This window comes from Salmo salar, chromosome 13 (genome assembly GCF_965601325.2).
Source record: "Salmo salar chromosome 13, fSalSal1, whole genome shotgun sequence".
Taxonomy (NCBI): domain Eukaryota; kingdom Metazoa; phylum Chordata; class Actinopteri; order Salmoniformes; family Salmonidae; genus Salmo; species Salmo salar.
The window spans coordinates 85243719-85262700 of record NC_138303.1 but is presented as its reverse complement, the minus strand read 5'-3'; the positions used below and the strand labels follow the sequence as shown (position 1 = coordinate 85262700).

At 41.8% G+C, this 18982-nt stretch overlaps 1 protein-coding gene across 1 annotated transcript in view; it reads right to left on the bottom strand.

Annotated features, from left to right (window-relative positions):
• Nucleotides 1-1392: 1392 nt before the first annotated feature.
• The window catches only part of LOC106567860 (neurite extension and migration factor), an 81311-nt gene continuing 63721 nt past the window's right edge, over nucleotides 1393-18982 (bottom strand). Inside the window, exons 2-3 of the mRNA XM_014137688.3 lie at nucleotides 9050-9174; nucleotides 1393-8056 (exon numbers count right to left, since the gene is read on the bottom strand). Coding sequence (XP_013993163.1) covers nucleotides 4059-8056; nucleotides 9050-9125 — 4074 coding nt within the window. The 5' untranslated portion in view covers nucleotides 9126-9174 and the 3' untranslated portion in view covers nucleotides 1393-4058. The remainder of the gene's footprint in view (nucleotides 8057-9049; nucleotides 9175-18982) is intronic.

Below are 18982 nucleotides of genomic sequence, written 5' to 3'. Positions count from 1 at the left end.
TTGTGATAATTACGTTGTTTGCTCTATAACCCGTTAATTCTTATACCTTGTTGCCACCGTGATATATAGGTCTAAGGCCGAGACAATAAGAAGACACAGCGGCAGAATAAATTCAACCCCACCTTTGTTTCATCACAAAACCAGAGATCAACATCTGTCCGGTGGAGTCCACAAAGCATGTCGCGTGTAATAAACAGTTGGTCAATGAAGTTCATGTTTCCAGCATTACTAAACGACTACTGATTTAGAACACTGGAGTTGCTGCAAGTCGCCAAGAAATCAGGAGCTGCCTCCACTATTCCAGGACCATTTCAACTTCAACATTTCAACATCATCAAATCACCTATGCTTAATCTAATTCAGTGACAACTAAAAGATTCCAAAAACAACGAAATCCAATCAACATAAGCTAAATATCACGTGGCTTTCCATGGTACTGATTTCTGTGTGTGTGTGTGTGTGTGTGTGTGTGTGTGTGTGTGTGTGTGTTTATGTATGTAAGTAGAAAAAACATGTTGACTCACCCTAATGCCAATGCCATCCTCCTCTCTTTCATGGATCAGAATCGCCATTGTAATCATTGGCCAGTACGGAGAATTAAGTAAAACCACAAGTCAAAATCCCTATCTCCATTCAGGGCTAATTTCTAATTTAGGACAGGGTCAATTTTAGCTAGCTAGCTAGTCACCAGAGGACAACTACACAAAACGCAACAATTCAAGTTTTTTCTTTCTATGACTTTTGGTTATTGATGTGATGTGATTGGTGTGAAGCCAAATCCAAACTGGCTTCCCATGACACTTTTTTTTGGTGCACCAGGACCATTCACAATTGAGCTCCCTCAGTTCGTTGATTGGCTATTATTTTATAAAAAAAATTATCAAGGGAGGCCAAATTCTCGCTTGCTTCCCTTGCATTCAATGACCAGACATCCTCAGCTAGATGGGCTACACATACAGAGACAGAGGGGAGCTGTTTTGCACGCTCAGATGCTTTCTCCAGTGAGATTACATTCAACCTCTTGTGAATTGAAGGAAAATAATGAAACACAAGAGAGATAAAATATACATTATTTTATGTGTTTTTGTCAATTTTGCGGGGAAGCGATCCATGAATATACGCCACTGGAATAGATAGATTGTAGTCTCTCTAAACATGTGCCTATTCATCAAAGCAAATATCTGAAAATAAAAATTATATGAAGTAACATGTTTAGCATTATGTGGAGTCCTGGGAATTAATCTATTTTCAGACATGCAAACACATGCACAGACTACAATAAATATTTTAACACTTCTTGAAATCTTCAAGATGCATGCAACATAAGGACTGTATACATTTTCAGAAAGAGGTCAATACAATCCCTACAGAGAAGAAAATGGAGACCTCATCTGAAAGCGGCAATCAAAAGCTCATTTTTATTTTATATTTATTCCATAAACATTATTACAAAACTCAGCAAGTTACCAATATTACATTGTCACCATACAGGCTTGTCCACAAATATTTAAACCTTTGCAACAGTTACAACAAAACAAAATAATACTAGAATGATTTACATGAAAATCTATAAAACAGCAATAAAATCACAAACATGTCTTTATTTCAGTTTTTCTTTTTGTTTTATCATACTTTTTACACAGTAGCACTACACTCCCACAACAAGATTGGTCTGATTACAAAACTTCCAACAAAATGTTACAGCTTTTTTTCCAGTGTTTTACCCTCTCCTTTTTTGGAGTTATTTTGTCATGTTTGTTATTTTGGTTTTTAAAACCAGAGGCATGTCATTATGCATCCCTTTCACTGCCTGTAAAGGTGAAAAAAGAGTATCCACACTCACAAATACTTCACAGCACTTTCTAAGAAAAATATACACTTAGAAAATATTTTACAAATCGGCACACTGAAAAATATACAAGATTCATCGAGGACGTCAAGAGTTCTTTTGGAATCCCTCTGGCAACAACTCTGACAATATTTATAAAGCTCAATATTCTTTTCAACAAAAAAGGCAAAACATAATTTCAATTAATGTCAAAATCATGGCAGAATTAGGCTACATCAAACATAACAGTATCTAATACATTCATAAATAGGGCACAGAGGATTTCTTCATCCTTTTTTCAATTACCTGTAAATTAATTTGCTTTCAAGCACCTTTCCGAGGCAGCTCAACAGTGGTACATCATATACAACTCTTGTTGGAGAGGAAGTACAGTACATTCAATTGACAATGGGCAGGGATGATATAAGGCAGTTTGCTCCACACCACCTGGTGGTGACACTTGTCCTGATCCCACATCTAAATGGCTAGCCTGGCAACTTGGAGAAAATGGAGGGGAAGCGAGGTTGCGAGAGACAAAGGTCTTCACAATAAATATTGATCTCTGATGGATAGTATCAATTTATGTCAATTGAAATAAATTGTAGAAATCTAATATAGAGCTCCATGTTGGTGCAGTGGTAGGTGAATGCATGACATTACATTCATCTGTGTGCTCATCTTGAGTATAATACAAATGCAAACCTCAAGATTTTGAGCGCTTGGGTCTATAAGGTTCTATCTGCAAAAATATGATTCTGAGATAATTGGCTTTAAAGTTCCGAACCCTCATTGGTTTCAATGGTGTCAGCAATTTTTATCTTGTATTCTTTTGAACTTAACAACATGAATTGGTGTATTTACAGTACCATATAGGTAGAGAACATTGAACAGATCAAGGCTATGCCAATAACTACATTTTGACAAAAATGCAGATAGAACCTTGTAGTCCGATGATCTCGATGTAATTAACCTGTTAGATCATAATTAATCCCTTTCTCTGTATCTCCATGCTGGCTGTTGATTTGGAGTTCAGATGGCAATCATTTCAGAAGAATGTATGAAAGAAAAGACAGTCATTTGCATTTTGGTAAAAGGTGTATCACTGTCAGCTGCAGGTGCTTGGCAAACGGAATAGATCCCAAGTGTAAGATCTCTGGAATGTCGACCGGCCACCATAGTCCAGAACCCCCACCGCACAACCGTAACAAAAAGAACATGAAACAGCCAATATACATACAGATAGAAAATGTTTATACAGGTACTTGATCAACGTTTGGCACATTAATTCCATTTTTAACATTATAATTATTGTCATATTCTGCAAATAGTGCATATGTCTCTGTACAATAGCATTAACAAATTCCAATTCTGGGTACTTACTCCACTTACCCTCCCACCAACTCTCCCCAAACCATGGCAATAAGCCAATGACAAATAATACCATTTAAAGATATTAATACAATTAGGACAGTTTGATAAATTTGTCTTATTGTTAATACAAAAAGAGTCCCTTTTTTAATTATGAAGTCTGGTTCCCAGCAGAACAACGATACAGTTCTCCAACACCACTGAAACATCCATAACTGGAATGGCAGGGTGATATCAGTAATGATAGGATAGGCCTAGTGTAACTGTTCACTTATGACTCACTCCACTCTCTCTTCTTACACTGAAGGAAACCACTGTCTGAATGTAAGGACGGACAACTTTTGAACTGTGATTTTATTTTGTGGAGAGCAACAGACGGAATTTTGACATTATTAAGGTGGGGAAAGCTGTTCTGCTGAAATGGAGAAATGGAAAAAAAACAAAGCAAACCACTAAGTATCACAAAAATTCTTTCAAAACAGTTTCAAGGCAATATTTCTTATTATACAAAAGTCAAACCTAAAGTAACAAAAAACAAAACAATCTAAAGACCAAGAAAGGTGAATCAAGCAGCAGTCAGAAACAAAATGTAGCCACGGTAGTTTGAAAACCCAGTCAAGCTGAAGACAATCAATCACTCAATAGGTAGTTTCTCAGGAACAAATAAAATCTTACATGCAAGTTATTTCGGCTCTATTTAGGGTAAAATAAGCAGGTGGGGTAGTCAAGATTAAAGTCTTTGTCATGCAACACTTGGATTTAAGTCAAAAAGGGAGAGCAGTAAGGGAACCCAGGGAACTGAGCAAGGGGCAGGAGGAAATAGAGTGAGTGGGACATATTTTGCAGCCACTGGTACAAAATATTACCTCAGTTTCTCATAAGAGGCCATCAGAGCTACGTTCTTGCTCGAGTCCCGCTTCCCTGTATTGTTTTCATCTCGAGCAAATTTTGCACCGGTTTTGTGACGGTACATTTTTTTGTGTGCGGGCCCACAGATGCCAGGTATACCGAGGCTGGACTTGTTGAACATGTTGCAGTCCAGCATGAGAGGGGGGAAGAAGGGGTTTGAAGGAATTAACTTGGCTTGGTTTTTGGCTCCCATGCCAGTTGCCTTCCTGCCCCTTCCTGCCACAGGGGAGGTGGTATAACCACCCTTTTTCCTGACGTTAGCTGTTGTTCCCGCCAGGATTTTAAGTGTCTTAGTTTTAAGGCTGTTGGCATCTGGAGGCTGACAGAGTCCAGACATGGGGTCCCACAGTGGCTCGATTGACACCTTCATAAACCTCTGGACCTCTGCCATCCCAGAGGCTATGTTGGACAGGATGTTGGAGGGCTCTTCAAACTCTCGCTGGTCGTCATCCATAGGACTGTTGTTGTTGCCGTCTGCCCAGCCCCCACCATGCTCCTCCAGTAAAGGCCAGTCTTCTGATAGTCCAGCAAGGCCTTCACTTTCTTCACCTTTTGCATTTGCCTTTGCATCAAGCAGGGCTTTTAGCTTTTTGGATGAACTAGAATTCTGTCTAGGGGCTTTGTTCTTCTCTGTCTTGGGGGCCCTTGGAGCCTTGCTTTTCTGTTTACTGGTTGCTTTCCTTTTTGACTTGGGACCTTTAGTTCGACCTCCGATGGATTCGGGCTGCTCATCAAAGACGTTGGGGCCATCAATCTTACCTGTGCCGTCATTGTCATTGAAAGTATGGAACTGGAACTGATGATTGTTTATCGCTCTGCCATCATGGTTTTGTGTTGGCAGGACATTACAGTCCCACTTAGTCCCATCAGGTGTAGCTGAGAGAGTCATGTCTCCTGTCTCTCCCTGAAACTCCCTGGCCTTTCCTAGGCTTTCCATCATTTCTGTCCCCATCACCTGTGGGGAGAGATTTGGTGTGTCAGGTGGTGACATCTCTGACAACGGCGAGTGCCTGAACTTATCGGGGGTGAAGTTGGAGATGTCCAGTAGGTCTGTAGACTCCCTGAGGGGAGTGATTTCATCGGTACTTCGCTGGATCACCAGTTTGGGACTGCAGTGGGCCAAGAAGTTCTCGTTCACATCCTCTTCACTCTCCTTCTCACAGGAATTGAGACTCATAGAGCTGTAGTTGCTGGAGGTGGCAGACAGTGAACTCATAGAGTCATAGCTGGCCAGCCTGCCGTTCTCTGTGTTTAGAGTGACTCTATGGAACTGCACTTGTTCCTCTTTAGCTGACTGGCTGACTTGTAGGCCTGAGTCTAGTCCTGGTGGCTCCTCAGGCAAATATGCCTTATCATACAGCAGTCTGTTGCCATCTACATTGACTTGACTATATCCTGACAACGGCAAGTTGTTTGTCATTGGCAAAGAAATGGTGCTGGAAAAGCCAGAAGGTTCAGGTTTAATATCAGGTGTAAATGATAAATGTTTACCTTCAGACTGCCATGATGTGTGAGTGAAGTTTGGCTCCATCTGATTGGAGCAGTTAGAGGGGGATTGTTGGAGCTCAGACTCTGAGGGTGGGGATAGAACACAGCTCTGGGCCAGCTGTAGGTTAGTGAATGGATTCTCCTCCTGGGAGAGGCCATGAGGAAACTGCTGTCGGGGATGCTGCTGATGCTGCTGGGAGTAATATGTCAGCCCAGTGTTACTGGATGAGTCAGAGGCCTCTAGTAATGTCTGCAGGTAGCCTCCAGGGATGACATGTAGACCACTATTCACATTTACAGGATGGGTCATTGTACTGGAAGGGGAGCAGGGGGCTGATATAAAAGTGGACTTTTCATTGGGGTCGACACTGACAGTGGAGTCATCACAAATCTGGGGGCTGCCTGCAGTGGAGTAAACTATGTCAGGGTGCTGATTTGGGGATAGTGGGCCAACCTCTTGTAGCTGTATCACAGTTTGACCATCCTCCTGCTGAGCCTCGTTCATTCTTTTCAACCTCAGTCTGGCCTCGCTTTTAAATTTCCTTATTTGCACAGTCTTATTCCCAAGTCTTTTCCCCTCCCTCTCTAGCGATCTGCTTTTTCCTGTCACACTGCCTTGGTCTAATCTAGCAGCACAGTCAGAGGTCGTTGTTGTTATAGATTCCATATCTGTACAGGCAGCTTCATCCTCAGCTGCGCCCACCTCTTGCTTGTGATCGGTGTGGTTTGGCGAGAGCTTTACAGCGTGAATTCTTTGAATCCGGACTCTATTTGCAATCCTGTATTTTCGTTTTGTCAGGCTCGAATTAAGGGAACGCCTGCAGCCATTTGGAAATGTTCTTTTATCACCAGCAGCCAGCATGCGCTGCTCCTGCATTTCCTGGCGCCTCTTTTGCCAGTAGTCTTTCAGAGGAGCCATTCTCTGGTACTTATGAACTAAGTCCTTACTTAAGCTTACTGTTGTCTCTGATGTGTCAATTTTGCCAAGCTTTAATAACATGTGCTTCTCCCCTTTAAATCGGTTTATGATGATGTATTTGATTATCACTGGAGGCTCTTTTCGTGAGGATTTTCTCCTCTTCTTTGGACACCAGTCATCATCCTCCTCTTTTTTTGGACCCACCGTCTGCTTGTCTTTTTTCTCTGTGTTCCTCTCGCTCTCGATAGAATCCACGTCGTACAGATAGTCGTCGCTGTATCTGACTTTTCTCTTGGACCTCAGCCCATAGCTCAGCTGGCTGGAGGAGCTGGAGTTCTCCCTGGAGAGGAAGCAGTGTTTCTGTTTGGTCTGGCAGGTGTCCAGGGAGGATCCAGTACAGGAGCTGTCATCGCTGTACTCTCCAGAGTCCACTGTGGAATTGTTGAAGTCAAACAGGTAGCTGCTCTCTGGACTGACATTCGGCGTCACCTCAGCAAAGCTGCTGCTGTTGTTTTTGTCAACCTTTTCTCCAGCCGCCCAGACTTCAACTATCTCTCCCTTCACCTGTGCCCCTTCAGCTCCCTTCTTCACTGCTCCCTCACCCTCCTTTTTGGCCACGACACTTGGGAAGAAGTTGAACTGGGTTTCCTCCTGAATGGGGTTGGTCTTTTCTCGGACGTTGTCCTGGAAGGACTCGTAGCGGATCTTCAGCGAGCACACGTCACTGCCCAGGGTGGAGTCCTCGTCCTCATCATCAAACATGTAGTTGTCTACATCCTCTTCTGAGAAGAGGTTGACAGAGAGCTCGTTCTTAGAGCAGAGGTCCAGCAGCTCGATCTTACTCTCGCTGATAAAGGACTCAAAGCAGCCCCAGTCCTGGCTGGAGTTGGCCAGTAGAGCCTCCTCACCATTGCACTTGTCCAGGAGCAGGCCTTCGTAGATACTCTTCGACGTGGCGTCCTCCGAGTCGCTGTCCTCTGCTGACTTCTCATCATCTGTCTTCTCCTCTGCCCTGATCTTGTGCTCTGGGTAGCTGAGGAGCTGGTCTGAGAGCAGCTGATCCCCGTAGCGGATACCATCCCCAGAACTCATGCACTGCATGGCCATGTCAGGACAGGAGACAGGACAGGGGTCATAGTCCCGGCCCAGGTCCAGCCCTGGCTCAGGCTCTGTAGCGTCCTTGGTCTCGATGAAACAGCCCAGGCATGTGCGGCTTTGTGGCATGAGGCAGTCTCCTCCAGACAGGGCTGATACACTCCCTATCTCCATTATTGTGAAAGCTGCTTTGTTACTACAGTCCTCTGGAAGAGCCCAGGGACTCACCTCTTTTGTTGTGCAAGAGGAGGTGAGGGAGATGGCATGGATGGAAGAGGAGTCATCAGTGGTAGTGGTGGTGATGCTGGGCTCAGAGGACTCTGTTGGGCTGAGGGGTGAGAATGGGTTCAGTGAGGTCCTCTCACTCTCATGGCCTCCTTTTGGTTGATTGGCTGTAGGTGAGATGGCGGTGCTGTCTGGCTGCAGATTACTATCCTGGATGTGTGATTCTGTAGAGCAGAACAGAGAAATGATATCAGATAATAACTGATTCACCAGTGAACTCACTGATGGACAATGTGAGAGTACTTTAATATACTGTCCTATATGAGAGGACATACCCTACTATTTCCTATCTTTAATTATTTTTTATTTTCAGCTCAATGTATGTTCCTAGCCTCTCTTACAGTCGATAAAATGCACAGGTCGTGTTTTTTTAAACAGGCTGCACAAAGTAATCCTTTTGTACAAAGACAGCTAATTCAAGCTGAAAAGGTGAATTCTGCTTTTTATTGAGGAAAATGAAATGCTCATCATTTTCTCATCATTGTGTTTCTTGTGCTTTATAATTTGTGATAAGAATACATTGAGAATAAAATACCCAATAGAAAGTAATGGGACAATTATAGTGGAAATATGCCATTAGCCTATTTTTCACTCTTAAATAAGGCCTCTGCTCTGCCTCTTCTATTACTCTGGTTCATGTATTTGTAGGATACATGGAAGGAATGACAAAGTTAGTAACCTTTCCCCTGCTCTTTGTCATTCAGGATCGTTAGGGGTAGGAAAGGATGATAAGTACTTTCAGAAGTACAAAATGGAGGAAAACATTCCACACATTGGACCGTCTCTGAGCACTGAAACATTGCTCATCCATTCAGATGCAGCAAAGGTTAAGGTCACTAAATATCAAGGCTGGGGCTTCTTGCCTTTCAGTTCTGTGAAGGTAACAGGCAAACTCAATAGCAGAGGAGGTGAAAACAATGCATAGCATCTTGTTCCATATAAGAACTCTGTGCCTCCTTGTAACCAGCAGGACATAATGTACTGTGATAATGTAACAGTATTCCCTCTGTTCCTTAATAGAAACATTTTAAAATGCTAAAACATACAGTATGAAGTGTTGATATACACCTGTGGTGAGGAATTACAACTTGGTGTGTCCATCATTTTTTTGATTCAAGTAAAGTGTTTTTAGCAAAGCAACATACAAATGTCTTTACCATTCTCATCCTGTTTGTTGATCTGTTCCAGGTTTGGAGCCAGCACAGAAAAGTTGGCTTCTTGAAAAACATCCATCAATTTAGCTTGGTTCTAGTTGTCCCTTACACTATTGCCACTATCCAACCTGCAAAAACACAGAGAAACAGACACAGGAAAAAATAAAAAAACTGGAGCTGACAAAGGGAGAAGGCTTATTATGGCATCATAACAATATACACTGTCACATACAGCTTTGTTGACCCTCGTCTTTGTCAACTACAATGTATGAAAGGCTTCAAAAGAGCCTAGGGAATGGAGATTTTATGTATGAAAATGTTTTTTTTTTAAACTATATTTCTCCTCAATACCATGGCTTTTTGCCCAAGATTCTATTCTTTGTTCCCCTAAAATATCTGTCCCAATCTACGGGCTATCAAGGGATATTGGGCACCAATATAGGAGACTGACATATATTGTATCTAGTAGGCGTTTCAACACCTGTGCCTCAGGCTGTATGCAAATTGCAGGCAAATCCTCCTGGCCTTTTGTATATTGCTTTAATCAAGCATTTCTCAGGTCTCAAAACTCCTCAATAACTTGCTTGCTTTATGAGAATTGCTCTAAGCAAATGTCAGAAGTAACAATAGTATAAAATCACACCAACAAGATCCGATTTCTGTACCATATTCAATTTTCTTAGCTCTCTAACTCTCCTGTTCACTCTTTCCCATTCCCCGTCCTCATCCCCCACCCATTTTCTTGCAACCAAGGAGCAAAAACAAATGGCCAGATTAATGAAGATGGAGAAGAAGCAATAAGAGGTTGCATAAAATTAGCCTTCTGCCTAACGATCATGTCCAATTTAACACCTTATTAAGCCATGTTGTTTCATCTCCTGGAGGCCATTTGCGACAAAGGTTTGTGAGCCGCATGAAACAAGACTTTCTGCCAGTGCAGTGCTGACTCACTGCCAGCTGGAACAGTGCTGGTAACCTGGACTGGGTCTCTGTCTCTGTGTAATTAACCTAGGTCTCTGTGTTAACCTGACCATGGGTCTCTGTGTTAACCTGACCATGGGTCTCTGTGTTAACCTGGCCAGCCATGGGTCTCTATGTTAACCTGGTCATGATTCTCTCTCTGTGTTAACCTGGCCATGGTTCTCTGTGTTAACCTGACCATGGGTCTCTGTGTTAACCTGGCCATGGGTCTCAGTGTTAACCTGACCATGGGTCTCAGTGTTAACCTGACCATGGGTCTCTGTGTTAACCTGACCATGGGTCTCTGTGTTAACCTGACCATGGTTCTCTGTGTTAACCTGACCATGGGTCTCTGTGTTAACCTGACCATGGGTCTCTGTGTTAACCTGACCATGGGTCTCTGTGTTAACCTGACCATGGGTCTCAGTGTTAACCTGGTGTAACAGATGTCCAGTGTAGACAAAAAGACTGGTCCCGGCACAAGTGTAATAGATGTGATCGTATATCGTAACTCTCTTGCGTTGTGATTTTAAAGAAAGGAATACCCAGCCAGCGGGCCAAGTTGATTGGTGTTTGTTCTGAGGATAGACACAAGGGTTGCCCATTAGATGTGCAGGACAACAGTATGTTGATGGCTGTAGATTCGTGATCCATCGCTTGAATGTCAATATCAGAATGCGTATTTTGTAATCAAACATAACCATGACAAAAATAGTACAAAATACAATACATGTAAGTACCTGATGATAGACACAAGGAATCACATTAGATGTGCAGGACAACAGTATGTTGATGGCTGTAGTTTCATGGTTTGTCTGTTAGCATGGAAATAACTATGATTTAGCAGGGACTAATGTGACCATTACCATCTTGAGCATGCTAGCTAACTCGCTCTTACAGAAATAACATACAAAAGCACATCCCAAGATGCCCCCAATATCTAACAGGTACTGTACACATATTCCTTCAGAAAGTATTCACACTGCTTGATTTTTTCCAAATTTTGTTGCCTCACAAAGTGGGATTAAAATGGATTTAATTGTCATTTTTTGTCAACGATCCTCACAAAATACTATAATATCAATGTGGAAGAAAAATTCTAACATTTGTAAAACATTTATGAAGTATAAAACACTAATATATTTTGATTAGATAAGTATTCAACCCCTTGAGTCAATACATGTTAGAATCACCTTTGGCAGTGATTACAGCTGTGAGTCTTTCTGGGTAAGTCTCTAAGAGATTTCCACACCTGGATTGTGCAACATTTGCCCATTATTATTTTCAGAATTCTTCCACCTCTGTCAAATTGGTTGTTGATCATTGCTAGACAACCATTTTTAGGTCTTGCCATAGATTTTCAAGCAGATTTAAGTCAAAACTGTAACTCGGCCACTTAGGAACATTCACTGTCCTCTTGGTAAGCAATTCCAGTGTAGATTTGGCCTTGTGTTTTAGGTTATTGTCCTGCTGAAAGGTGAATTCATCTCCCAGTGTCTAGTGGAAAGCAGACTGAACCAGGTTTTCCTCTAGGATTTTGCCTGTGTTTAGCTCCATTCTGTACATTTTTTATCCTGAAAAACTTCCCAGTCCTTAACGATTACAAGCATACCCATAACATGATGCAGCCAACACTATGAATACAAATATGGAGAGTGGCACTCAGTAATGTGTTGTATTGGATTTGCCCCAAACATAACACTTTGCTTTCAGGACAAAAACTTAACTGCTTTGCCACATTTTTTTAAGTATTACTTTAGTGCCTTTTAGCAAACAGGATGCATGTTTTGGAATTTTTTACATTTTGTCCAGGCTTCCTTCTAGAAAAACATAATTCCACAGGGGGGACACCGATCCTGTAGAGGTTTTAACCTGGCCAAGGGTCTCTGTGTTAACCTGGCCATGGGTCTCTGTGTTAACCTGGCCATGGGTCTCTGTGTTAACCTGGCCATGGGTCTCTGTCTGTTTTATTGTGGCAAGGGGTCTCTGTTTTACCCTGGCCACTCTGTCTACCACTGTGCACTAATTTTACTGAAAAGACTCTGGTCTACTCTTAAGTTATCACTATGAGTCATTGGGAAGCTATATTAAAATCTTAGCCGCAGAATTGTCTTATCTCAGCACTGCGTAGAGAGAGACCACTGGAAAACAGAGTAGTACAGGGAGAGAGTTTGCAGAGATATGAAACATTATCTTCAGCGGGAGATGCTCAGCATCTTTTTACAACTAAAAACAACACTTGACAGGCCCAAGATGACAAATGCGTGAAAGTATAACTGCCAGACTTGAATCTATTACTGGCATGGAGTAGGATCTGTGGTTATCAAACCCTTGTGAGGCACATTCAATTTATTATTTTTTTTTAAATGTATGTATGCAGAGAAAAGGAAAACAGGTCCTATCATCTGAAATGAAGGCCCAGGTTATCATAGCTCTCTCTCTACTCAGAAGGGGTCACTGTTAAACAGAAAGGATAACTGCTAATGCAGGAGAATCACCTTCACTTGTACAAGTCCACAATTACGTCCACATCACCTGATCCATCTGCTGCAATCAGGGCTCTAAATGGGAGGATCTGTGACACACACTGACACTACTCTGTGCCTTTCTTCTCAGGAGGAACAACTGACTTCCCAAATAAAACACTGAATTTCATATGAACCAGATATCAGATTTTCTTGAAATTTGAAATGGTTACTCTTTGTACTATGTTTTAACTACAGAAGACTTTCTGAAAGACATGCCATATGGTGGTGCTAGACTACAACATAGCCAACATAACGTATGGTTGACCTGTTTCACTTAAAATAATGAAATGCTATGGATTTGTAGTAGGGCATAGCAGTATCCCATTACAGGAGTATGGTGATGTTATAGCAAATTGTAAGTCATCAACATTCAACTTTAAAAATTATACAAAGTTCTGTTTGCAAGATACAACTGAAAACTGTTGCCCTGATTAAAGAAGCAATAAAACTGGCCATCTTTAGACTAGTTGAGTATCTGGAGCATCAGCATTTGTGGGTTCGATTACAGGCTTAAAATGGCCAGAAACAAAGAACTTTCTTTTGAAACTCGTCAGTCTATTCTTGTTCTGAGAAATGAAGGCTTTTCCATGCGAGACATTGTCAAGAAACTGAAGATCTCGTACAACGCTGTGTACTACTGCTTTCACAGAACAGCGCAAACTGCCTCTAACCAGAATAGAAAGAGGAGTGGGAGGCCCCGGTGCACAACTGAGCAAGAGGACAAGTACATTAGAGTGTCTAGTTTGAGAAACAGATGCCTCACAAGTCCTCAACTGGCAACTTCATTAAATAGTACCCGCAAAACACCAGTCTCAACGTCAACAGTAAAGAGGTGACTCCGGGATGCCGGCCTTCTAGGCAGAGTTGCTAAGAAAATGCCATATCTCAGACTGGCCAATAAAAATAAAAGATTAAGATGGGCATAAGAACACAGACACTGGACAGGGGAACTCTGCCTAGAAGGCCAGCATCCCGGAGTCGCCTCTTCACTGTTGACGTTGGGACTGGTGTTTTGCGGGTACTATGTAATGAAGCTGCCAGTTGAGGACTTGTGAGGCGTCTGTTTCTAAAAGGAGTGATGGAGTGATGAGTTGCTGATAATGGAACTTTGTACGCCTATGTAGATATTCCATTAAAAATCAGCCGTTTCCAGCTACAATAGTCATTTACAACATTAACAATGTCTACACTGTATTTCTGATCAATTTGATGTTATTTTAATGGACTACAAATGTGCTTTTCTTTAAAAAACAAGGACATTTCTAAGTGACCCCAAACTTTTGAACGGTAGTGAACATTATACTGCACCCTACAAACACTCATTCCTTTGCTTGAAGCCATATTGAGAAAAAATTGTAAAAACAGTGTGTTCTTACTTAGCTGCTAAGCAAGTGAATAAAAACACATCTCCTGAAATGTTGATTATTGGATCATTTGCTTGAGGCCGCATACAGTACAGTAACACCCTTACTAGACCGGCCACATTGCGTGCACAAGCGTAGCAAAATGAATGTACACATACATGTTATTCAATAATTTCATCCAAACTGCTTGCGCGTGTTAATGCGTAGCCAGCCAGTTCTAAAATAAAACTTGGATCTAGTAGAGATGCTTCACGTGCTGCAAGTCCCCTCCTTGCTGAATATCACGAAGATACAAACCCACGAGGATAGATTAATCAAATATAACTAACTAAAAACTAAATAGGTTTCCCTTTTTATCTGTGGATTAATTGTCCAAGAAGAGAAACAAGATTATGTAAAACTCCAGGTAAAATTCTACAAAGAACCAGCTAAAAAGAGGACCATATGCATGTCAGGTAAAATAACAATGGAATGTTCATCTCCCAGGACATGAATGTTACCTACAGTTCCTTCGGAAAGTATTCAAACCCCTTCACTTTTTCCACATTTTGTTACGTTACAGCCTTATTCTAAAATTGATTAAATTGTTTTTTTTCCTAACCCAAAATGACAAAGCAATTTTTTTTTTTCTAATTTATAAAATATATAAAAAATTAAATATCACATTTACATAAGTATTCAGACCCTTTACTCGGTACTTTGTTGAAGCCCCTTTGGCAGCGATTACAGCATCGAGTCTTCTTGCGTATGACGCTACAAGCTTGGCACACCTGAATTTGGGGAGTTTCTCCCATTCTTCTCTGCAGATCCTCTCAAGCTCTGTCAGGTTGGATGGGGAGCGTTGCTGCACAGCTATTTTCAGGTCTCTCCAGAGCTGTTCGATCGGGTTCAAGTCTGGGCTCTGGCTGGGTCACCCAAGGACATTCAGAGACTTCCCCGAAGGCACTCCTGTGTTGTCTTGGCTGTGTGCTTAAGGTCGGTGGCCTGTTGGAGGGTGAACCTTCGCCCCCAGTCTAAGGTCCGGAGTGCTCTGGAGCAGGTTTTCATCAAGGAGCTCTCTGTACTTTGCTCTGTTCATCTTTACCTCGATCCTGACTAGTCTCACAGTCCCTGTCATTTTAAAACATCTCCACAGCACGATGCTGCCAACACCATGCTTCACTGTAGAGATGGTGCCAGGTTTCCTTCAGACGTAACGCTTGGTATTCAGGCCAAGTAGTTCAATCTCAGTTTCATCAGACCAGAGAATCTTGTTTATCATGGTCTGAGAGTCTTTAGGTGCCTTTTAGCAAACTTTTACTGAGGAGTGGCTTCCGTCTGGCCACTCTACCATAACGTCCTGATTGGTGGAGTGCTGCAGAGATGGTTGTCCTTCTGGAAGGTTCTCCCATTTCCAGAGAGGAACTCTAGAGTTCTGTCAGAGTCACCTCCCTGACCAAGGCCCTTCTCCCCTGATTGCTAAGTTTGGCCAGGTGGCCAGATCTAGGAAGAGTCTTGGTGGTTCCAAACTTCTTCCATTTAAGAATGATGGAGGCCAATGTGTTCTTGGGGACCTTCAATGCTTCAGAAATGTTTTGGTACTCTTGCCCAGATCTGTGCCTCAACACAATCCTGTCTCGGAGCTCTACGGACAATTCCTTCGACCTCATGGCTTGGTTTTTGCTCTGACATGCACTGTCGACAGTGGGACCTTATATATTCAGGTGTATGCCTTTCCAAATCATGTCCAATCAATTGAATTTACCACAGATGGACTCCAATCAAGTTGTAGAAACATCTCAAGGATGTTCAATGGAAACAGGATGCACCTGAGCTCAATTTCGAGTCTATTAGCAATGGGTCTGAATACTTATGTAAATAAGGTATTCAGTTTATTTTTTAATACATTTGCCTAATTTTCTAAAACCCTGTTTTCACTTTGTCATTATTGGGTATTATGTGTAGATTGCCGAGGATTTAAATTTTTTTTATCCATTTTAGAATAAGGCTGTAACGTAACAAAATGTGGAAAAAGTCAAGAGGTCTGAGTACTTTCCGAAGGCACTGTACTTGTGGCTAGCCCCCGCCTTACTAGCTCTGACTTTGCTGATAGCTACTTTATTGACGAAAAAATGTACTTACTATGACTGTGATATGTGGTTGTCCCACCTAGCTATCTTAAGATGAATACACTAACTAACTGTAAGTCGCTCTGGATAAGATGTAAATGTAAACACTTGAAATTGAACACAAATAAAACAACCAGCAGCACCAATGATACCATCGTTGTCCATTACTTGAATTTAGAAGCCATTCCAATAGTGCAGTGTTTTAATTCATAGTAATGTTGGCGTAACTTGGCGTATTCATCTAATTTCTGTAATTAACACAGAAAATGTTTCACCCGTTAGATTTACAGCAGATTGCAGTATAAAGGGGGAAAACATTTAAAAAGAAAACAGGACTGGGGATTTATTGCAATTTTTAAAACTGTGATAATCAAACCTTCCATACATATCAGGAGGATTATCAAGGCCAAGGAGGAGCTGCTTTTTTCCATATCAAAGCAGCTAATATAAATTCTGATAAGAGAAGCATAGCTCTAATCCGTAAATCCATAATAGCACTTTATTGTGACTTCCACAAGCAACTTAGAAGGGCAGCATACATTTTTATTGAACAGGTGTACTACAGGATTTCAAAGGCCATCTGGGCGAGGGGCAACCTTGTACTGTAAATACAGAGTAGACAGGTAGGTTGCAGAGGTGGAAAACCTGCAGTGGAAAACTGGAGGTACTGAGGAGGAAAATATGTTTTATGCTTTTTATTGGATATTTATTACCCCAACCTATACCATTACTTTGAGCATACAGACGACTATATCTGGCGTGTCCCTTCTGTCTTGCATCATATCATGATTAATTGAATCTATTTGCGTGATGGATGGACTACCCGTGCAGACTCAAATTGACAGTCACACTTAGCGTACTAACTGTATATACACACATTTTGTGTGCGAGAGTGTGTCTGGTTTTCAACCTGGGGTACTGCAGGTGGTCGAGCCTTATTTAAAAAAAAAAATGTTTTCTTCCAAAAATAATAACAGTTGGGAGTATTACCAGTATTATAAGCAGAGATGGAGATGGAGAGGGAGAGAGGGAGAGAGAGATAATGAGCAGATGAGCTCCCACATTTTCAGCATGTTTTTAAAAAATAGATACAAGAAATCTGTCTCCAGAAATAAAAGCTTCTCCCTTTCTGGTTATAACCTTTTTCGGCAAGACAGATCTTCCAAAGGTGGGGGAGTGGCAATCTTTACCAAGGATCACCTTCAGTGCTCAGTTGTCTCCTCCAAGTCTTTCCCCAAACAATTTGATTTGCTGGTTGAGTATTAAACTTTCAAATAGCTCTTTGTTGACTGTTGCTGGGTGCTATTGTCCTCCATCAGCACCGGCCTGTACCCTACCTGCCCTAAGCTCTCTCCTGGCCCCTTACACTAAGTCTGAATTTGTCCTGCTAGGTGACCTAAACTGGAACATGCTTAAACTACCTTACCAAGTCCTAAAGCAATGGGACTCCCTAAATCTTTCTCAGATTATTACCAATCCCACAAGGTATGACTCCAAACACCCAGAAAAGGCTACTCTTCTTGACGTTATCCTCACAAATAACACTGATAGGTATCAGTCTGGTGTTTTCTGTAATGAACTTAGTGATCACTGTTTTACAGCCTGTTTTCGTAATGGCTGCTCAGTGAAACGACCTGTCCTGATTTGTCATAGACGCTTGCTAAAAAACTCGAATTAACTTTAATGAGAATCAGCTTGATCCCCTCTGTCAAAGAAGCTTGGACCTTCTTTTTTGATATTTTCATTTGGTTCGACCGTGATCTTGCTGAGTTACTCCACCACAAGAATTGCATTTGGCAAAAGGCTCGGCACACGCATACTCGGGCTGAGAATGATAAATAAGTGCACTCAGGCTATCCGGAAAGGCCAAAGTTAGTTACTTTAAGGAGCAGTTCTCTCTCTGTGGGTCTAACCCCAAGAAGTTCTGGAAAACTGTTAAAGACCTGGAGAGTAAACCCTCCTCCTCACAGCTGCCCATGTCCCTTAAAGTTGATGATGTGGTTGTTATTGACAAGAAGCACATGGCTAAACTCTTTAATCACCACTTCATTAAGTCAGGATTCCTATTTGACTCAGTCATGCCTCCTTGCCCGTCCAACATTTCCTCATCTCCCACCCCTTTTAATGCAACTATCCCCGATGCTTCTCCTTCTTTTTCCCCTGCCCTGCTACAAAGTTTCTTCCTGCAGGCAGTCACTGAGTCTGAGGTGCTAAAGGAGCTCCTTAAACTTGACCCTAAAAAACCATCTGGGTCAGATTCGTCTTTAAGGTTGCTGCCCCTATCATTGGTGTCTCTGAGGGGTCTTTGGCCTGGTTTGCTAACTACCTCTCTCAAAGAGTGCAGTGTATAAAGTCATAAAATCTGCTGTCTCAGCCACTGCCTATCACCAAGGGAGTACCCCAAGGCTCAATCCTAGGCCCCACGGTCTTCTCAATTTACATTTACAACAACATAGCTCAGGCATTAGGAAGCTCTCTCATCCATTTATATGCAGATGATACAGTCTTATACTCAGCTGGCCCCTCCCCGGATTTTGTGGTAAATGTTCTACAACAAAGCTTTCTTAGTGTCCAACAAGCTTTCTCTACCCTTAACCTTGTTCTTAACACCTCCACAACAAAGGTCATGTGGTTTGGTAAAAAGAATGCCCCTCTCCCCACAGGTGTGATTACTACCTCTGAGGGTTTAGAGCTTAAGGTAGTCACCTCATACAAGTACTTGGGAGTATGGCTAGATGGTACACTGTCCTTCTCTCAGCATATATCAAAGCTGCAGGCTAAAGTTAAATCTAGACTTGGTTTCCTCTAGAGGTCGACCGATTATGATTTTTCAACGCCGATACCGATACCGATTATTGGAGGGCCAAAAAAGGGTCGATACCGATTAAATCGGCCGATTTTTTTACATTTATTTATTTGTAATAATGACAATTACAACAATACTGAATTAACACTTATTTTAACTTAATATAATAC